General features: G+C 40.5%; 1 protein-coding gene across 2 annotated transcripts in view; it reads right to left on the minus strand.

Annotated features, from left to right (window-relative positions):
* Positions 1 to 649: 649 nt before the first annotated feature.
* Positions 650 to 22,894, minus strand: part of fa2h (fatty acid 2-hydroxylase) — a 32,205-nt gene continuing 9,960 nt past the window's right edge. The window contains exons 2-8 of one of the 2 annotated variants that reach the window (XM_019876939.1): positions 12,210 to 12,329; positions 7,782 to 7,924; positions 6,946 to 7,046; positions 6,041 to 6,213; positions 4,298 to 4,550; positions 3,327 to 3,423; positions 650 to 1,290 (exon numbers count right to left, since the gene is read on the minus strand). In XM_019876939.1, the coding sequence (XP_019732498.1) occupies positions 3,356 to 3,423; positions 4,298 to 4,550; positions 6,041 to 6,213; positions 6,946 to 7,046; positions 7,782 to 7,924; positions 12,210 to 12,329 (858 nt within the window). In that variant the 3' untranslated portion in view covers positions 650 to 1,290; positions 3,327 to 3,355. Of the gene's footprint in view, positions 3,424 to 4,297; positions 4,551 to 6,040; positions 6,214 to 6,945; positions 7,047 to 7,781; positions 7,925 to 12,209; positions 12,330 to 22,894 lie in introns of both variants that reach the window. The other variant, XM_019876938.1, reaches the window with a different exon arrangement.

A 22,894-nucleotide genomic window follows, 5' to 3' on the forward strand; every position in this document is an offset into this window, starting at 1 on the left:
AAAAGGTTGTTCTTCTATGTCTGGCCCACAATTGGCTGGCTCCCAGTTCAGGGTGTCCCCCGCCGACTGCCCAAAGACAGCTGGGATAGGCTCCAGCAGCACCCGCGACCCTTGTGACGATGAAGCGAATGGGTGAGACGCAGTCTAATCGCCAAACCAGCGATCCACTTCCTGAATCAATCACATGGTAGGGTGCTTCAGCAAGGTTCAAACATCGTTGCCATTTAAACGCGCTCCGCTTTGCGGCTGCACGAATGACTCGACACACACTTCGAAGTCTCTGTTAATTACACCAGGTACTACGGACAATTAACATACCAGGCATGTTATTATTGACGGTAGAGGAAATTGGAGTACCCAGAGAAAACCCACTCCGGTGCGGGGAGAACATGCAAACTCCACTCAGGAAATCCGGGGCCCAGATCTGAGCCCAGCACTTGAGAACTGTATGGCAGATAGATGTACTAACTAACATCAGAAATGTAGACATTTATTTACAAATACATTTTGCATAGAAATTTAAAATTGCAACATAAAATGTATGAGACATTAAAACAAATTAGGGAAATATGCACAATTTTGTAAATATTAAGCACAATATCCATTGCCAGAATCAAGCTGGCCAGCTGTTGTTTTCATGTTGATCAAATAAATATCATGATTTGTGTATACTTTATTCCAACAGGCATGACCTGTGCACAACCTCTACTGGTACACTCATCATCATCATCATCACCATCATCGCCACTATCTAAATGGTTTACCTATGAACATATGTGTGCTTGAAATTAATATCAAGGCTTTCTTCATGCATTGGACATTCATGAATGTGATCATATTTCTATTACAGTACTGACACATGATATGAAGAAAACATATGTCGCCAACTCTGCGAATACAGGGTGGGGTACGTTGTGTTTCAGTACACAGCCGCCTCATTATCACAGACTTAGAGTTATTGCTGCTGTTTCGAATACAAAAGCTGTTAGTCCACAATTATTGACATTTTTCATCTATTAAAAATGGGTGAAAATGGTAAAAAGCATGAATATAATTCGCATGTTCTTTTCTGTTTTATGCATGTACGTATTTCGTTAAATGTGAGTCATTCTGCCAACGAGTGGATTCCCTTGAAGTAAATTTTCTCTTAAGTCAAAATATATTTCGTGTCAATGGTTTGTTCTGCATTGGTAATCAACGGTGCTCAGAGGGGACGCTTGAGGCTCCGTCAGCTATCGAAACCTCCTGCTGCTCAGTCAGATAGTCGCTCCATCGTCATCCTCGTGGGAGCTGTGGAGTCATCGCAAGCAGTCGCTCAATGCACAGTTTCTTCTCAAATGACTAAATTCAACATGTAAAAAAAAAAAAAAAAAAAAAAAAGATGGAAATAGACAGCTTTGACCCCAAAGTCCCCACAGCCGGAAGCCTGGCAAGCTGACCTCATTCCTTCACTCTTCCTCTGGCACGTATGTTGACATCATCCGTCGATTTCTAAATTGGTGAAAAACTGCTGATCTCTTTCGGATGATGTCATGTGGAGCTATCTAAGAATTTGCTGTACAAAGCATCTTATAAAACATTATTATTATTATTATTTTACATTGTTGTAGCATCATTATTGACAAAAGAAAGAAAATGGGGGGAAATTAACAGACTTAGAAAAATACAGTGCACTGACATTTCCAACATTTAAAGTCAACACTACGAATAAACTTTGTACTCAAGAGAATAATGTTACTTGCATTTAATCCAAACGGATGGACAAATCCTCTACCATAGGGAGAAGATCCCAGGTTACACATACTTTGTTTCCCGCTATCCTGGCCTGCGCCACCCGTATTCGACGTTCACACACTTTCTGTCACTTCCCGACTCCCCTTTTCCGCCCTGAGGGACTCAAAGCATAAATTTAGGGAAACGCGTATTGAGAATGAGAAGGACAATGACGGTACGTGATTTGTTGTTGTCGTTGTTTCCACAGTGGTTTTGATTAAATGAACTCCGCCCCATAGTACATTTTACAACGATAGATGCGTCGGTATGGCTGGGAAAAATAAGTTGACAAACTCGGTTGTGTCGAATACAGCATTCGGTTGAATCAGAAACGCATGTCTCAAAACTGTTTTTAATCATTTTAAAATTTATATTTGTGGCACATGGAACCGATGTTGGGCCAATTTTGTGTCTTTGCACCGACATTTGTAGCTGCGGACGCTCCCTTCCGGCAACTTGTTCATGCAGATGAAGATACCAAGGCTTTGTGGTCCCTTGAGACAGAAAAGGGAGAAAAATAAGATTTTATAAATTGCTGCAAAGGGGAGCTGGCCAAGACTGAAGACTTGAACGCGGCAATGTGACCTGCGTGATTACTTGCCGGTGGCTGCTTGATACTCTTCGAGCTAACAATACAGCTTTAAATTGGTGTTTTGAAGTCAATTAACACTGAACAAACTTAATCTTTGTCACAGTATGCCGCATCACTTGATTTTCCACTGAATTGCCATGACCGCTTGGTGCGTGTTTAAAGCCTCTTCAGCTAACTTAGCTTAGCATAGCTTCCTGTCTTTCTCATCGCGAAACGCTGAGCGGTGATGAATGTGAGTGTAAAGTGATGCGATGATGGTGGGAAATAAAGAACAAATAAAGAACAGGCAAGCATGGCAGACGCGGCCGTTTCTCCTCGCATCAACTGTGAGCCAACAGAGCAGAGGCACTTGAGCCAGCGAGACAGAATGCGCACCAGCAGACAATAGCTTATACGAAAATTAATATGAACATATTGTCTACTTTTAAGTGATATTAGTGGTAATATATATCAACCTTGGTAAAACGTTTTTTGGAGGTGGATGCTCATCACTGTCAAACATTTTACGGAAAAAACAAAACAAAAAAATGGACCGGGCAGTTACGCGCAGGGGTGTTGTTTACCCAAGTAATCGATGGAATAGTCGATAGGATAAATCGATTCGTTTGTGTCGGCCCGATGGATCCGAGTAATGCCGTGTTTGAATTGCGTTTCAATCACCTCCCAGATGCATCTCGTGGCGGGCTAACTCAAGTGATCTGACAGGGGAGGTCAGCGTGGTTAAAAGAGCAGCAACGGCGGGTGATTTGGTTTGTGCAGAGCGATGCCTTGCAACAGTGAGGTGAAGCGCACAGCAACACGCACAGAAAGAAGGAATGTGGCGCTGACAGGAATGGGAATGCAAGATGAAATAATGAAAGTGTGGACAGATAGCGGCGTAGGCAAAGCTGTATCCTCCATTTTGGCGGAACTGGGCTGTCTGTTTGGTTTAAGAAATAACAGGAGGGTTCTTGATCAGTACTTTTGGCCCTGTACTGGAGACCTTCACGATTAGAATTTCTCATCAGGGATGACTGTGTTGAAGGGGTGGTCCCAGAATGCGGTGCTGATTCCAAAACCTGGAGAGACAAACACTTGGATTAAAGCACTGGTTCTTTTTCCACTTAGTATCACTAGCTAGATCTCTGTTTTCTAAAATAAGCAGTTGATTTCAAGACAGAATCCGTGACGTATTTTTTTAATTCATGTCTCTCAAATAATGTCATTCCTTCTTTGTGAAAAACATTCTTCCTTTTTCAAAAAGAGGTGACTCCTCAATCCTCAATATTTATAGGCCAATATGGAAGTTCCATTCTCGCAAAAGTCCTTGAAAAATTAGTTTCCGAACAACTTGAAAACTGATTTGAAGTTTAGGGCATTTCATCAAGTTAGAAATCTGGCTTTCGAAAGGTACGTAGCACAATAACTGCCTCTATGCAGTTAGTTATGAACATTATTAAGGCTCTGGATTGTAAAATGGAAAACAGTTACCGGTACCTTCAATTCTACCAAAGACTGAAACTGCAAAATAAGTGGAAATTCACATTGCCGCCACATATAGGTAGGTACCGATCTTATTTTTTGAATTTTTTTTTTTTTTTACTTTAAAGCACTATAAAAACAAAGATGTCTTGTATTGTATTATTGTATTTACTGAATCATGTGGATCAAATTTTTATGAATGCACCAGCATTATGTGTACCATCATACTCTGCAATTTATTACCGGCTGTGAAAATCGTGTTGATCATGATAATAATAAATAAAAAAATAAAATCCAAATGAAATTTTCTTAACTAGAGATTAAGTGCAAATGTTACTTAACCAAAGTGCAATTAATCATTGATTCCTTTGGGTACCACTAGAGGGAGCCTGCATACCATATTTTCAAGAAGGAGTGTTTATACAGAGTATGAATGAAAGCAGCAGTGAAGTCGAGTTGTGTGGTGCCCACCTGATCTCTGGTGCTCAAAGTGATGTTTGACGTGGTAGGCTTTCAAGCTGTACATGTAAGAACCTTTCTTGGGCGACCCGTAGTGAAGGTAGTAGTGGATCATATCGTACACGACGTAGCCGCACAGTCCCCCGACAAATATGGACATGCCCACAATATCCGGCAGCAGGTTATTGAGGATCGTGTAGAAAAATCCAACAACGACGGAGGCCAATCCGGGTGGAAAGACCAGCCGAGACCCGTCGAATGGAGACTGGGGAGACAGGTCACAGATGATTAAAAATGCAAGCGCAAGGTCAAAAAGTTGCCGGCCCTCTGACTTTGCCAGTTGGAATCAGTGTGGAGGCTACATTTATGGACCCGGACAACATATTGATATCCTGAGGTTCAATATGTAGATCTCTCTCACGTAATTTTCGACCAAAATCTTCACTCTTACTGAAATGTACCCAACTGTGCTGTGGTAAAAAGTTGGACTTTTGAACGTGATGTGAATGATGAACACTCTCATTACTGTGTCGATAAACTAAATGGTGACAATTGTCGGAAATGAACCTTATTTGCTTTCACTTAACAGAGTGATTCATGCATTCAGGTCAAAATTGGGTACCTTGTGATGCTGTCCATGCAAGAGAAAGTGTAGCATGATGAGGTAGTAGTTATGAGCTGGTGGTTTCATGTGGAAGACAAAGCGATGGATGCAGTACTCGATGAATGACCACAAGAACCAGCCAATCATGAAGAGCAGTGGGAAAGTGTACTTGTGGACCATGACAGAGAAGTCTGTGAACACAAAAAAATAATAATAATAATAAAATTAAAAAAAAAGATGAACATGTACAGTATGAGAAAAGCTAGCATGTGTCAGTATTAACGAATGCAAGGCTCAAATAAGAGATTTCCCAATGCCGTTTACAAGGTCAAATTTGCATATTGCGCCTCATCAAAACGCACTGAATAGCAAAACTGAGAATCAAACGCCGAGACAACCGTCAAAAGAAAGAAAAAGAAGAAACACGTCACACACCGTATGTCGTCGGAGTTCGAGGGAAGCTCTGTGCTACTTACGCAGACGCAGTTAGGTAGTAACATCTTCAGCTGGCTACTAGTGCAGCTGAACACGTAACAGAGTCTCTCCTAAGTCAGTTATCATCCCCGACGTGGTGGGAAAAAAAGAAGCTTCATTTCTGACAAGTGTCATGCTCATCAAGGGATGATGAGAAAAGATGGAAAAGTCATGGTTAACCTACAATTGAGACGGCTAGCGCTTTTAACACCACAATTAAGTGCTCATGTGGTCGATGACATTTTTCACAGATGTCTAGCTGGAACTGTGTTCAAACGGAGCACATCAAAGTTTGCACAGCAAGTCCCTGGGCTTAACCAATTAGAAAGTCGCTCCTCAAATGAAGTACCGGTAATTGATTTTCAAAACTGCTCCACAAAGGAAAACAAATAATTTAAGCCTTAAAATGTGTGCCATTTGAGAAACATATATGAAAACCTCTGTGCATACCTGAGGTGATGGGTATTCTGGTTGTGCCCTTTGCCAGGGTGGTGAAGCAAGACCAACTAAGATAACACACAATAGGAAGCCACACCACTGGCACCCAGTACCTGTTATGACAAAGTGTGATGTTGAGTTATAATCTGCGTATTTTTCATTGAAAAATAAAGGGGAAATGAACCTTATTTGCTTTCACTTAACAGAGTGATTCATGCATTCAGGTCAAAATTGGGTACCTTGTGATGCTGTCCATGCAAGAGAAAGTGTAGCATGATGAGGTAGTAGTTATGAGCTGGTGGTTTCATGTGGAAGACAAAGCGATGGATGCAGTACTCGATGAATGACCACAAGAACCAGCCAATCATGAAGAGCAGTGGGAAAGTGTACTTGTGGACCATGACAGAGAAGTCTGTGAACACAAAAAAATAATAATAATAATAAAATTTAAAAAAAAGATGAACATGTACAGTATGAGAAAGGCTAGCATGTGTCAGTATTAACGAATGCAAGGCTCGAATAAGAGATTACCCAATGCCGTTTACAAGGTCAAATTTGCATATTGCGCCTCATCAAAACGCACTGAATAGCAAAACTGAGAATCAAACGCCGAGACAACCGTCAAAAGAAAGAAAAAGAAGAAACACGTCACACACCGTATGTCGTCGGAGTTCGAGGGAAGCTCTGTGCTACTTACGCAGACGCAGTTAGGTAGTAACATCTTCAGCGGGCTACTAAGTGCAGCTAAACACATTACACAGTCGCTCCTAAGTCAGTTATCATCGCCGACGTGGTGGGAAAAAAAAGCTTCATTTCTGACAAGTGTCATGCTCATCAAGGGATGATGAGAAAAGATGGAAAAGTCATGGTTAACCTACAATTGAGACGGCTAGCGCTTTTAACACCACAATTAAGTGCTCATGTGGTCGATGACATTTTTCACAGATGTCTAGCTGGAACTGTGTTCAAACGGAGCACATCAAAGTTTGCACAGCAAGTCCCTGGGCTTAACCAATTAGAAAGTCGCTCCTCAAATGAAGTACCGGTAATTGATTTTCAAAACTGCTCCACAAAGGAAAACAAATAATTTAAGCCTTAAAATGTGTGCCATTTGAGAAACATATATGAAAACCTCTGTGCATACCTGAGGTGATGGGTATTCTGGTTGTGCCCTTTGCCAGGGTGGTGAAGCAAGACCAACTAAGATAACACACAATAGGAAGCCACACCACTGGCACCCAGTACCTGTTATGACAAAGTGTGATGTTGAGTTATAATCTGCGTATTTTTCATTGAAAAATAAAGGGGAAAAGGAACTAAATTAAGTTGTAGCTATTTGCATACCACCAACACACACCAGAAAAAAAAATTGTAAATCAACATGAAAGTATGAGAGATCACATTTCAGGCAAATGGTGTTTCGAAAAGGTAGTAAATTAAGTTGTAGCTGTTTGCATACCACCAACAAACACCAGAAAAAAAAAACAGAAAAAAAAAACTGTAAATCAACATGAAAGTATGAGAGATCACATTTCAGGCAAATGGTGTTTTTCAGGTGATGGATGCTTTGTTTATGAACAACCGTCCATTTTGTGTCCCACTTAAACTGCGAAGGGTCATACGTGCCGGAGTCATATCCTTGACGACTGAGCAAAAGGTGGGGTGTGCTTTACATCCTGGACTGGTCGTCAGTCAATTGCAGAGCACACCCAGAAAAACATGCTCGCATTCGCACCTATGATCAATTTTGAATCTTCAATTAACCTAATGTGCATTTTTTATGTGGCAGGAAACTGAAGACAACACACGCAAGCCCTGCTGAGTAAAGATTTCGACCCAGAACCTTTCACTGTAAGGCAACCATGCTAGTCTATGGCTCCACAATGTGGAGTATGGAAACTATATCGAGCACAGGACATCCAAACGTGATTAATTCTCATTTCAAAAGAAGTACTTCAAAGTAGGAGCTACCAGTCTTACCAGGAAGTCTTGGTGCTGGCCTCAAGGAAAGGGTTTCCAAACAGTCTGATGGGCCTGTCGACTGGCTGGTGAACCCAGGCATCATATTTCTCTCCTAAGTGGCCTACCTGCCACGCCAGGGGCTTCCTCCAGTCCACCAAATCCTGAGAGGAGCAGACCATGACAAGAGGGCGTTATGTTCCTTGGCCACCAGGAGGTGGTAGCAAAACACTAGGAATTGTTGCTTGACAAGCCCTGCGACTTTGTGTGTGGAAAGAGACATGGGTGGTCCAAACTTGTTTCATTCTAACTGATTTCCCGCTGGCAATAATCGACTGCTTTTATTCAGCTCTTTACTCATTCCACAGTCACATATGGTACGCGGCAAATAGTGATGACAACGTCCTGCTAAATGTCATTTGTGGTCGTATGCAGCGATGGCTGTTTGAAAGTGCTCTATAAATAGTTGAGTCGAGTTGAGTTTTGCAACAGCAACGGAAATGCTTGAGGTTCTCGGATTTAGCCGGCTCTGAACAGGTGTCCACAAGAACCATGACTGTTTTCAAAATGACATGTTAACATGATATCCGGAAGGAGAAAGACTCAAATCATCATTGAATAACACTTTTTGAAGGAAATAACACCATTTAGACAAAAAACCCAGAGTCCTCCAGTTCAGTGTTTTTCAAACTTTTTTGAGCCAAGGCACACTTCTTTCATTGGAAAAATCTCGCGGCACACCACTAGCTGAAAATTATTATTGTATATTATACTTATTTGAATAATTAATGTGTTATATTGTTACTATAACCGTTTTTAGCATTGAAGAATGACATTATAACAGCTTGAATTGGAATCAAATGAACACAAAGAAAAAAGTATTTTCTCATCTTTCATATTTATTGTTTCACCGTCGTCCTGCATTCTTGCTTCACAAATTCGCTTGTCTCTCGTCTAAACACAAGGCAATTGGCTAGCTGTTGCTGCTCCCTAGCGGTATGGGAGGGTACTAAACGATTACTTTCTGGGCGATAGACTGCACAGGCATACAAATTGGATATTTTCCCGCGGCACACCTGACAATGTCTTGCGACACACTGGTGTGCCGCGGCACAGGGGTTGAAAAAACACTGCTCCAGTTAATACCCTGTGACAGCACAGCTTGTTTGAAAATACACTGGAACTTGATGGATGGATGGATGCGCTACTTATACACAAAGTGCAGGAAAGCTACTTTAGTAACATGGCTACTTTCCATTTGGTTTTGAATAGATACTGTACATTTGATGGCCAACAGAAAATGGTCCAAACAGTGATGACTGACACCAATTTGGAATCAGGGAAAGAAATATTGTTGAGGAAGACAAAGGTTAAGGCTTTCATGAAACAGCAAACCCGTCTGCAGTGCATGATTTTCATTGGGCAGTTGCCATAGGGTATGCACATGACTAAGTCAATACCCCGAGGCATTATTGGAAAAAATGCTGAATGGAAATCACACATTGCAGATATAATAACATAACCATAAACATTACGAAGACGCGTTTTCTTAATTAACTTCTGAACGAATTCGACTTTATTTTGGCCAAATTCTTTTTACTTGTGCATGTACTAGTCAATACCCCATAGCATTAGGAGAAACCCCCCCCACTGTTTTAAGCATTTAGCAAACATGTATTCGTATTTGCAAGTACGTTCAAACTTTACCCTTTCCCCCTGCACTGACATCATTATACTCCTGACTATTTCAGCCACCATGGTAAATATTTACCCTGAATGACAGGAATGCCAGTCTTATGCATTTGTTCATAAGAACAATGATAACTATGCTGGGTTCCATGTCTAATATTGACAAGAGTACAAGACAAAAAGAAACGGCCTGGTTTACAGGATTACACATCTCAGTGAAATACAATGAAAGCAGAGCTAAAGAAAAGGCATGGAAGTCACCCTGCCTAATAGTATTGGGATATTGTCAGTACAGTGAACCCACTGCAATTTCTGGCGCATAACAAAAATCATCGTACAATTATAATAAATAACCCATTGAAATGCATTAGGGTTGGAAAAAAATATTTGAAAATAAATTACTTTAACCCCCCATTTCCTTCAAAAACATTCAATGGAGCCCATCCCAGCTGTCTTCGGGCTGTAGGCGGGGGACACCCTGAACTGGTTGCCAACCAATCGCAGGGCACACAGAGACAAACAACCATTCAGGAATCAAACCCCGCACCGATGCCCTGTGAGGTGGACATGCTATCCAGTCGACCACCATGCCGCCTGGTCAAAATGATAAATACTTTAAATGAACACTCCCTGCATTGTGTGCTCTGAATAACTAAAGATAGTTCACTCACCCCTTTGTTTGCAAGAGATATATGTCGTGGTACTCCATTGTTTTATACTGGTTCACAGTACTGCAGGTACAGAACCAGTGTTGGGAATAAGGCGTTTAGTAACACCTTACAGTAACAGATTCCATTTTCAACAGTAAAAAGTATTATAACAAGTTATTCATCATATTTAAGGAATATTATTAGTTATTGAGTCCCATACTGTGTTACAAGTTTGGGACCACAAGGCAAAATAAATCACCTAACATTATTAATAAAGAAATGCGATATTTTAGTTCCAACCTAAGTTTCTTAATCATGGAATTACTTGATGCAGTATTTCTTACATGCCTAAAGCGGCCATGCAGCAAAGATGTGTGCTATTTGAATTTATATGACAGTTTGCAGTTCACATAGCTGACAAGTCATTGTTTGAGACCAATCACTGTCAGGGTTTTATGAATTAAAATTGAAAGCATATTCAAAATGCAAGCAGGAAAAAAAACTGTTGAATGTCAAAAAGTAAGAGTCAATGTGCCTTTTTAGATATTATTTGAATGAATTAATGTGCCATCAATTGCAGTACACCAAATGCAAATCCGTTTGACTCTGAGCGGAAGACGTCCGGTGGCTGATGATGTCACACTATGACAACTCCAATCGGACAAACTAAATTATGCGCCACATTAATCAAGAGTGATGTTCCATTTTTTTAGTCCAAATAAACCTCGAACCCTTGTGTAATAAAGATAATTCAAACTGAACTTAGATTAGTCGCTGATGGTGGAGTGGTACACACGCCGGACTTGTGCGCGGGCAGCGTGGGATTGATTCCCACTCAGTGACGGTGTGAATGTGGGTGTGGTATGTTCTCTATGTGTGCCCTGCGACAGACTGGTGACCAGTTCAGGGTATAGTCCGCCTTCTGCCCGTAGTCAGCTGGAATAGGCTCCAGCAACTCTCTGTGACCCTGTTCAGGATCAGCGCTGGTGAAAATGGATGGATGGATGAAGATAGATGTTCCTTTTTGGTATTTTTTTTTTTTAATGAAACGGGAAAAATATGAACTCAAGTTGGATCTCTCCTCTCTTTATCAACAGATATTTTGCTATTATTACACTCTGCACTCAAGTTGGATCTCTCTTTATCAACAGATATTTTGCTATTATTACACTTGCTCTATCTATCTATCTATCTATCTATCTATCTATCTATCTATCTATCTATCTATCTGTGTAAATTAATTTGACTAGGTGGAAAATTTCATTTATAGTGTACAGTCTGGGGATTGTTTATTTACTGGCCAAATATCAGTTCCAATATTTGCATTAAAGAATACATCGACTTTTGATTCAAATATGAATCAAAAGCAGTGATCTCCCACCGTTGAGTCAAAACATGTAAAATTGTAGCCAACACTATATATGTAAAGATCCTCATTACAATTAAACTTTACTAGATACAGTATGGTTGCTAATTTTGCATATTGCTTTTAAAATGTGAAAATTAAATGACTAATTAAATTAATGCACCATTTAAAATAAGAAAACTTGAGTTGTGAAGTTTGGAAATGATCCAATTTCACTTCATTCAAAATAATAGTGGATGACAAACAAATGTATCTTTGTTTGACTTTCATGCCAGCAATAAACAGTGAAAGGCGGACAATTACATTCTCTTCCACTGTTTGGCAGACGGTACACGTATGACATTTTAGTTTGTTGGTGTGCCATGACATTTTTTTTAAAATGTCAAATAATATGTGCCTTGGCTTAGTAAAGGTTGGGAAACACAAAGGTAGAGAGACAGTGCCACAGACTTCAGAGTGTACAAAAAACAAACGGGGCTAGTTATGGAGAAAGGCAAGGTGAATGACCTGATGACCATTTACCCTTTGTCCACTAAAATGCACTCCGTCACTGGCCACTTTGTACAACTTCATGCAGTTCGGGTTATATTAAAAACATCGGTTGGAAGGTGAAGTCATCTAGTTTATGTTGCAACAGTAAGATATTACTTTTTTGTTCATTTTCAGGAGAGCTAGCCATCAGGTCAAGAGACATTCATTCATGGGACATCATGAAAAATGGAAAACATAAAATCGTTTTCATACGTTTTCGAGGTCCACACAGCTGCAGAGATTGTATGGGGCATTCTGGTCGTCATCTTTCTGCGTTACTTGCGTTGTTTTTTCTTCTGTCTGTTTAGTGGAGTTCCTCCTCTCCCTCAGATTCTGGAGAAAATCAAGAAAAAGAACAAAAGATGATGAACGGAAAGTTAAAATAAGAAAAAAAAAGTAGCCGTCGGGAACTGTCCAAAAACACATTCGGTTTTGCAGCAAGTCATTACAGAGATGGTCAACTGAACATTTCATAATTCTTTCTCATCTGTCCACTTGTGATGCAAAATACGTACATCCCAACTGTCCTTCATTCTTCCCTGTGCCATAGTCTGTATGATATCGAGTGGAGATGACTGACGCCTATCCCAGCAGACTTCGTGCGAAAGATGGACTACCCCCCCTCCCCACCATGCCCCCAACTGGTTCACCAGGGCACACATATCCATATCCACACCATCACTGAGCGGGAACGGATCCCACACTGCCCGCACACAAGTCGGGCGAGCGTACCACTACATCCTCAGCGACGTGACCAAGATGTACGCTCGTCAAAACTAGCCCTTTCTGGGGTGCACATTAGTGTCATCATCGAAGAGAAGTAAATTATTGAGACTATACATTGTAAAATTGGTTGAATTATGATGCGGAGTAGAACGGTCTGAGACGTCTCCCCATTTGGGGTATGCTGAGGTCCCATGACCTTTTGGCCATTATTGCGACTTTGAATTTCACCTTGCGGACCACATCGCCGGCCCAGTGATCGACTGGTTAGCGTGTCGGGCTCACAGTGCAGAGGTGTAGGGTTAGATTCTGGCTCCGGCCTTCCTGTGTCGCCGGGAACCAATCATGTGCCTTGAATGAGTGCCCATTGCACGTAAAATATGGGCAGGTACAAAACCTCTGAGTCATTCGGCATTTTTTTCTGAATACAGTGCTTTGGAAAAAAAACGCGATGTGCTGAAGCTGTGATAAATGAAACGCGATATTGCGAGGGATCACTGTCGTGCATCAAGCCAGTATATTTTGCCAAGCTTCCTATGACATACATGGATGCCTTAAAAGAAGTTTTGCTCATAAGATCCGAGGAACTGGGGATAAAACTCTCCTGTTTAATGTGGGGGGGATTGTCAAAGTCATTTCCGGTCAGACTTTTACTGAATTTCAATATCCTGTAAATCAGTGACAACGGGCGCTGTGACTCTCAACATAGTGAGAACCCATAGCAACACGTGAGGAGTGATTGGACAAGTCACCGGCATCTTTGTGAAATGTTGTTTTCTTTAAAAAAAAAAAAGAAACAGTCCTTTAAGTGCTTAACAACAACAAAACCCACCATAAAAGATACAGTACATTTATCAGAAGATAATCTAAAGTAACACGCTCGATTCTCCTGCCCACACTGCTCTCTTCATGAACGTTCAGTCCTGTGCGGCATGCAGCTCTGTCTCAGGCCTGAGGATTTCAGAAATTAACAGAAACAGTTTTTCGGTCCCGTTAGATTACCCAATGGGAAACCAATGTAACTAATTTTGGGTTCTGTAAACGTTCATTATGGGAACCCATTTTTCTACTTTGACTGATATTCATAATCAAGAATTCTGATCCTCAAAAGTATAAAATTTAAAATGTAAATGTTTGAAAACTATGCATTAATAATGAACATAATTACATCAGCAGCTGTGTACTCCAGGTTTACTCAATAAAATAAATGGATCAAAATATGTTGTTTAACACTTTTATTGTACTCATATGACATCATGACTACAGCATACCACAAAATCTGGCTCTATACCATGGGCCACAAGTAAATCTGACACTGTTAAGATGATTATGTGTGTGTACTATTTATGTAAATAAACTTAATATCAATGGCTACTCACCCCTTTCTTAATACAAAAGCATGTACAGTATTAGGAATTGAATGATTAAAATCGTGTGATTTATCTTTTTTTAAAATGACCTTATTACTACATATAGACTTATAGTATTGACATGGCTTGACGTCCTCTTTGCAACCCCAAGACAATGCACTGTGTAATCGACTATCAATTTGACCAAAGAACCTACCACAAGTTATTGTTTGGCCTAGGGACAGTTAACATTAGTATTACTAAACCTTGTGACAAATTTTTATTTCATTCATAAAATTACCATGTCTACAACAAGTAAATTATAGAATAACTAAGAATGTTTCATAATATTTTTCAGCGCGATTAGCTTTTAGATCTAATGACCAACTTCAAGTACTTGCCTCCTAATCATCCCTCCCGTCGTATTTCTCTTTCGTGTTTTTTGCATACATCACACGTCAGCTTGGTAATATACGCCCTTCTTCGGAAGATTCGAAAGTAAAAAGCGACTGGCAATCCCATTTCTTAAATGTAGGAACTAAAAGACCTTTCAGTATTTTTTTTCCACCATCTCTATACATCATCCACGCGCTTTCTCAGCGTGCAGACTAAAATAATGTTTCCTGCCCTCAGGCCTGCTGTCTTGTTTTTTTCCCTCATGAGGGTTAAACAAAGATGGTGGCATGCCCGGTGAAGGCGGTATCCTTGGTCATATGTCTCATACATTTTTGGGGTGGGTACTACCGAGCACCGATTCATGTGAAATCAAATTGTGCCACGTTTTGGTTCTGGAGCGTGGCTTTCTAAGTTACGACTGTGCAAGAGTAGAAGAGTTGAGCTTGAATGGTATTTACACGCAGAGTATTCAACTCTTGAGTACTCACGGAACAATATCAAGTAACTGATGCACTAGTACTTTTCTCAACTAAAATTCCAACTAACACGACATGAGATCATTTTGAAGAAAGACCTTTGATTTCTGACAAAAGTCAGAACAGTCACTCTCCAGAGTTACGATCATTTCATTAGACAACATTTTTAAAAGGTCACTTGAAGTCATATTCAGGTGACAGTGTCCAGTTCGACCTTGCAGCCAAGTATTAGTCATTGGTTAAGCAGATGGAGGGAGTTCAGTCACTAATTGTTGGTTGGCATCCAACGAGGGCTTATGCACACTCTTCAGTTGTGAGGCAACAAGTGAAACCACACACATGGGTGGCCCATTGTCACATTAGCAATGACGCCAATCATTGTATTACGTTTCTTACTCTGTTCTTACCTATCAAAGGTTTCATTTAGATTTTTGTTTAACCTTGACTGCATTCCTCTCTGTGTGTGCGTGCGTGCGTGCGTGCGTGCGTGCGTGCGTGTGTGTGTGCGCGTGCGTGTGCGAGTGCGTGTGCGAGTGTGTGTGTGTGTGATGTTTAGTTAATAAGTGACTAACAAATGAACACCACATACGGGTTTACTTTTTAACATGTAAGTAGTTTTGTACTTGAGGGGGGAAAAAAAATAATGAATAATCTTGATTGATAATGTTACAGTCGACAATAATGTCAATGAGAAGGATTTTTGCGGGATGTGGTGGGTGAAGGCAGAAACCACACTGGGTTTCTGTGTCCGAGCAGTCGATTTATAAAAGAAAACAAAGGAGCTAGTTACTGTCGAAGAGTTTGGTGATGAGACCTCGTACTATCGCAACACTGACACTGCAATGGGCCACCAAGGGCAGAGGGGGGAATGGGGGTGATTTAGATGGATTATTTTAATTAATGAGTCATGGAAAAGGAAACAGTGTCACGAAATGATTCTCAGCACAACTGATTTTACACTATATGTCTGAGACCACCACTCAAGGTTTCTGCCACAGCTGCCCTAATTTGACAGGATTGGTAAACATCTTTTTCATGTTTCTGTAATAGCTAACACACCATTGTGTAAAGACTCTTCAGATTAAATATTTTTATGCTATAAGATAACTTTCACTTTGAAAACTGTTTTGGATGTAAAGTCTAAATAAAAGAAACTGCTTTACAACTACTTGATTAAGATTGCAAATGTTGATTATTTAGGTACCAGCATTCCTGAACACTAACATGTGTAAGTGGAATACAGTATATCAAACTTTTGTACCGTAGTACCTGCACCTATGAAATTAATTGGTTCTGGAAGAAATTTCTTAACTAGAAAATTTTCTTAAGTAGAGACGTGTTTTCCAGGTAAATGCCCTAATTTGTTCCAAGGCCCCCTCCCCCCTCGCCCACCAACAATTCAGACATAAATGTATTAAAAGCATAAAAATGCATCAAAATATGTAACAAATACATGTTACAATTAGATAATTGCACAATAAATGAGAGTTGTTCATAATGTAAAAAACAAAGAGTAAAGAATAAAAATGATGGTCTTTTAGCTTTTAACTGTGTCCTCATTGTTTTTTGCCCTCTTTAGTTCATGTCCTTCCTCAGAAGTGTTTTTACCTGGCGTTTTGTAAAGAACTGATCCAAGGACGTTTGCTTTTGTCGGCTTTTAAAAATCCTTCGAAAATCTCCAAGGCAAACATCAGCATACTGAGTGATCGCCAGACTGGTGAGCACTTTTTCTGGGTGATTCGCATTTTGGTAAATCAGAGTGCCTCATGGCATGAGGGGCGTCCGACGAGGACGCTGCATAGACACACATTTATCAATCTACACAGAGACACATACGGTAGAAGTCCCTCTTAGCCATTGGGATGCCAAGATGATGCTCGGTAAGAGCCAATGGCAGAGCAGCTATAAGTATGTTGCATTCAAGAAACTCGGAGCTGCGACTAGCAGGCCATACTATATTTTTCCCTTTCGTGTCTTGAAATTTCTTTTGTAACAAGAGGCAATATTTTCCTGTTGAGACGTTTCGTAACTTGAAAATTTCATATGAAGAGACGTTTGTAGAGGTACTACTGTATTTTGTTTTATCAAGACTACGGTTTTGTAACATTAAGTTTGGGTGGGTGGAGTCTGGCCGCACATAATGGCCAAACTTTTGAATAATCAACAAAACACACAGAAGGAGGTGTAGGAGGGGGTGGGGGGGTCTTTCTGTTTGCCCATCACCACTACTGTGAAATTTAATACAAGTTTCTGCCATTTGAAAAAAAAAAAAAAAGCCACAATTAAATTGTTCATTTGTACATCTCTGTAGTGGCCGTAACAATGTGAAAATTCAATAATAAAATAATAATGATAAAGCAAACATTTCATGCAGGACCATGCTGTAATCAAAATATGACTAATGTGATTCATTAAGGAAATTCCATATCAAGTTAGAAACAGACTGGTGTCCCCCCACCATCTAATATTAATGCAAAATGGCATACTAACGATTGACTGAATGAATCTATTTATTATTTCTATGTGATCAAATTGTGCACTGTTACTAGAGACAACAGTGGTCAGAAACATTATAGCCAGATTTACACGGAGCCTTGCATTTCAATTGAAGTGAACCCAAAATGTCAAAAAGAATCCAAGTGCTCCATGTAAACACCTCAATCGGAATAAAAAGGCCGAATTCGAATAGAATTTACGGGTGACATATTCCTTTTGCCAATCCAAACAAACATTTTGTTTCCAGTTCAATCAGAAGAGCCAGGTGTCTGCGCATGCTCTGTCTTGATATAAATGCCTCGCGATGTTGTCGTTTATGCACTTGAAAATGGCGTCATCTGACCAAAGCTTGAGAAATCGTTTTAAACTACCAGTACTTGTAACTTGTTTTCAATCAAGTGTTTGCTTTAATACAAAATAATGGCTACTACTTTACTGAACACACATAATGAACTCCATCTTGATAAATCATGTGATGTTTACATCGAGCCGCACGTGTGACGTGGCTGTAAAGCGGACGTTACAATTCAAGGGTGTCCAAACTCAGCCCTCAAGGGCCGCTGCCCTGCCTGTTTTCCAGCTCTCACAGGAGCAACACATCTGATTCAAATATTTAGAATGATTGTCATGCTGCTTCAGAGAGGGCTGATGACCTGATCATCTGAATCGGGTGTGCTGCAACCGGGAGAGCTGGAAAAATGGCAGCACAGTGGCCCTCCAGGCCTGGAGCTGGACATGCCTGTTCTAATTAATATAGTGGCACATATAAACAGCAGATCAGTATAGCACGTCACATGTAATCAGTTGACCAGAGATCTTCAATCGAAACAAAAAAACAAAGTCTCCAAACCCAGTTTATGATACTGATGGGTTATGACATATGATAGTGAATCATCATTTCTGCTTGCTACTGATACACATCATCACACCTCATGAAAATGTGTGATGTCACTAGGGAGATTTTGAAACGTACCACAATTTAGAATTTATAACTCACAGAGGGTTGTAAAACACCTTAAGATACTCACATTTGCATACCGTGCCGATATTCCATGCGACAACTGCTCGGCCTCACCTTTTTCCAAGGGTGTATTTAAATGTGACATATGGTTGTTTGAGCATTTGAGTTATGGGAGCGATGTCTCTCTGCTGGTCACAGCACACATGCAACAACAGTTCTGTGTTTCATCATTTATGAATTTAAAGTGACGTGCTTGCATGCTGCCATTTGTGGAAACGTAGCTTTCAATGTTAACACGGCAATGTGACAGCATTGAAAGAGAACAATCTGTCTCAATGTTGCTCATTTCAAATGACAGCTGGATTTTGGTTAGAGGTTATACATGAAAAATGTCAGCATTTGTTCGTTGTTTCCTAACAAAAATAATATGGATGATGACTCCGGTGAGGGGCATGCTGGCCATCGGGAAATTCAGGAATGTCTTAATTTTCCCGAACGGCCGGTCTATTTACGGGACAGCCGCCCACAGCCGATTAACTGTCATAAGTGTGACGTCCGCTGTATGAAACACATCGTCAATTAACTTGAGGTGCGCGACGTACTAAGCTCCGAAATCAATGAATGATCGATTTAATCATTGTGATTTCAGTCTCAATCTAAATAATTTTGATTTCCATAATCATCCAGTCCGACTGGATAATATGAATGAATGCGTCTCACTCATTTATCTGCTCGTATGAAATTGAGGGAATATTTTGATGGACTGAAACATCAAAGAGGCAGTCATAGAGTAAATGTCATCGTTCAAATATCATCAGCCATCACTGCTGATCTTTCAGCGACCAGCGCACACCTGTTTGCTTGCTTTATTTCATGTGCTGAGTGACTGAACATCTACATTGTGCTCCAGTATAAACAGTGGAAGCCTGACACATTTTAATGCCATACACTGCATAGATTCATTTGTGTGGTTGTGCAGAGGTGTTGGTGTTTGGATTCAGTCCGTTCTTTGAATGACTGACTGACGTGCATTTGGGCTACGCTACCGTGTCACAGTTACCCAAATGTGGGCGGATAAAGAGCATGTGGTTTAGTTTGCACGTGAGAGGAAGATAAAAGTGCTTATGTCACATACCAAAAAAAAAAAAAAAAAAAAAAACCAAACAGACCAGAATGACCAGTATTCCAGATTCAAAGCCTGGCTGCGTGTGTTTGCATGTGTACACACACAAGAATCAGAGGCTGTCTGTAGCTAGCCAATTTGAGGACACAGTGTCAAGTTACCACACACTAGCAGCAAGCGCATCGTTTTACAGTCATTTTACCCAATTCCTTTACACCAAAGAAATTGTCCATCTTCATAATTTAACGATTCAACAAGACTGCAAAAGTTACTGAAAATTTCCAATCGTAAAACAATTTGCTCGTTACGTTTGTCTGTTTATAATGACAGAATGTTTGTAGGGTGGTACAAAATGCCGTGTCATGTAGTTTCGTGTGACAACTGCCCAGCCTTGGACAACAAATGTACCAAAAAATAGACATCAGGAGGCAACGCAAGCTGCAGTCAAAACAATGTTCATCAATGACGGAAAAAGGTGTGGCAACTTCCTGGAATGTGAGGCCAATAACCCATATTTACAATGAAGACAGCAACGTAAATCTTTTTTTTTTCCTGACGCCTGCCATCTTTCAGCCTCGCTTCCCTTGATCAGGTGTTAACTGTGGCGAGGTGTAAAGCCACCTGAGGCCTTCACCTGAGCGCTAAGTGTCATGTCGGCAGTCTCTATGGTAGCAAAGGAAAACAATACCTTGGGTAATGTATCACCATGGAGCAAACTCAGGGCTGCTTTTCAGACTTGCAAGAGACAATTCACGCTGTCGGGAAATTTAGGAATGCTGAAGACATGATCCAGTACGCAGTCTTCTTTCCCTGGCAGCTTCACCCTCTTGAGGGGTTGCAAGAGCCACTCGTCCTCTCCCATCTCTCCCTCTCTGCAGGTTCTGCTCTCACGCCATGATTCAACATGCACTGGTTTAGGTAAATGCTGAAATGTAATTGACAATTCTAGAGGCCAATAACTGTACAAATTGGTGTTTAGGCTGTTGATTGATGCTAATTGTAAAATTCTTCAACTCGGATATTACCGCACCTAGCAGTTTCCCTCGTCAGTGGCTGTGCATTGTGGCGTAGAACAATTGCATCATTGACCCGAAATCTGCACAGATGGAAGTCTGCATTCCATTCCATGACTTGCTTGCCCGCCAACATTCCATCCACTTAATATATTAACACCCACCCTCACCGATGCAATGCTCGACCCCTGTGCGCTAATGTTGCAAATGTATTGTACTATTTCATCCGTTGTTGAGCTTTCGGGATATTTAAACATGTAGCAAAAATAAATCTCTTTTGTCCTTTATTGAAATCCTTCTGATCACATGCTTATGGAACACTCCAGATTGTCATCCACACAGTCAGCCATTTGTGACTCTGGTCGTTTCACAATGTCTGCACTGTCTTTCTGCAGTGACTGCAGTAATGTTTTGTATTTCAATATACAGTAATTGTATTTCACGAATCACTCAGTATTTGGAGCTCAAAATCAAAAAGGTGCATCCTCAACACATTTGCCAGCAGGTCACCAGTTAGTTTTTTATATTGGGACAGTGCACATCAATCAACACAAGAATAAACAAATGTAAATGCGCTGAACTTAGCATAAATGCTAGTTTTTAGCCGTAGTCCCAAGACAGGTTTCAAAAATAGCACAGTGAGGCACATAAAACTTGAAGACACGCATAGAACTCAAAATAACTTTTTTTTTTTTTTTTTTTTACTGATCACCTATCACTCCTTGGATTTTTTTTAATTGTGTGAGGCCAATATGCATCAAAATTGAAGATATTGGAGCATGTAATAGGCCCAGACCATAATTCATCTATCCTTATTAAGATACAGTACATTTACCGAGTACAAGTCACAAAAAATAGTTTGTTAATTTCTGAAATCCTCAGGCCTGTAGCGTGCAAGCACCTCTCAGTCTCTCATTGTCACACGAGGCAAATTCGCCACAAGCTTCACTATGTGGCAGTGCAGCGTTTGGAAACTAGATTTGTTACGTGTTGGGGAAGACGCAGGGCATGCGTGGATATAGAGAAAGTCCATGAAGGCATTATCGCTCCTGGGCTGGACTTGCTGTCCTGTTCATTGCAAGTGATGGTGGGAGTCAGTCGGCCAACAATCAAGAGACAGGGGTCGCAATGCAGATATGGATGGATTTATAGCATTCGTTCCCTGTGCTGATTAAACTCAACTTAAGATTCTTGTTTTTCGCTCTGCATGCAGAATTTTGCATTTCTCTCTTCAGGCAGCCCGTGCCACCCTTACACATGCATACTCCAACCGGAAATGGCTGATGAATATTCTGTATGAGGACAGATTTTTAGAGTTTCATTGGTCCATGTGTTCATAACTACCGGTACATTGGTCAGATGGTCAAAGGCTAACATGTTTCACTGCCATCTTTCTCTACAGCCACGGAGAAAAACTTAGCGAACGCAGTTCATCAATGCGCTTTGACTGTAATTTTGCTTATTGTGTGCAGCTGAGTTTCCGATTTTATATGCCAACTGCCAATAAAACAAGAAGACGAAGAAGAGTTTCCAGTCTGTGCAGAGATCATTGAAAAGTATCACGTCCCGAGCACAATTTATTTTATCTCTGAAAGCGTAAAATTGGATGACCTATTCCACTCATTTGAAGTTACCTAACAAACCTAAAAGAAAATGTCCTGACCGAAAAATTTGCAACAAAACCAGAAATAAAACTAAACCCATTTTGCTTGCACCACAAAGGAAGAAATTGGCAATAGGCTTGCAAAGTGCAGTCTCTCTGAGGCACCGAAGTGCACCTGCTTCAAAATGCACGTGTTTCGAACTTAGGTCGTTGCATTTTATTAGGTCACCACTAGATGGCAAGTGCATTGGACACACTGTACCTTTAAAAGCCACAGGGTTTGAAGTTTTGGAAAAAAGTAGCGGTTTATAGTCCGGAAATTACGATATGTATAAATTATACATTTTCGGTTTGCCAACATTTCTGTGCTGTGGTCACAGATCTGTTCGGTCAAAACAATGAACTGTGAACAAAAGCCAACCTACGGTGGTGAGCAACATAGGAGACATGTTATGCAAACATTCAACACAACCAGTTGCTCCTTTATTTGTCTGACAGCGTGAGTTTCAGGTAACGTCTTAATCAGCCATTGTTCCTTTTGCGTCAAAGCCATATCTCGCCTTGACTCAGTATTGAGCACAAGATTTTCTATTGTAAATATTGAACAGGTTTAACATTTACAGCTGTTAGCCCCAACTGTTTTCCAAGCAGTTTGGGGAGGAAAAAGTCATTAACATACCCCACACTACAGAATAATCCGAATAGGATCAACAGGCTTGATTATCGTATGTGTGCATCCCAATTTAGCTTTGATTATA

The sequence above is a fragment of the Hippocampus comes genome, unplaced genomic scaffold, assembly GCF_001891065.2.
Source record: "Hippocampus comes isolate QL1 unplaced genomic scaffold, H_comes_QL1_v1.1 scaffold110, whole genome shotgun sequence".
NCBI lineage: Eukaryota > Metazoa > Chordata > Actinopteri > Syngnathiformes > Syngnathidae > Hippocampus > Hippocampus comes.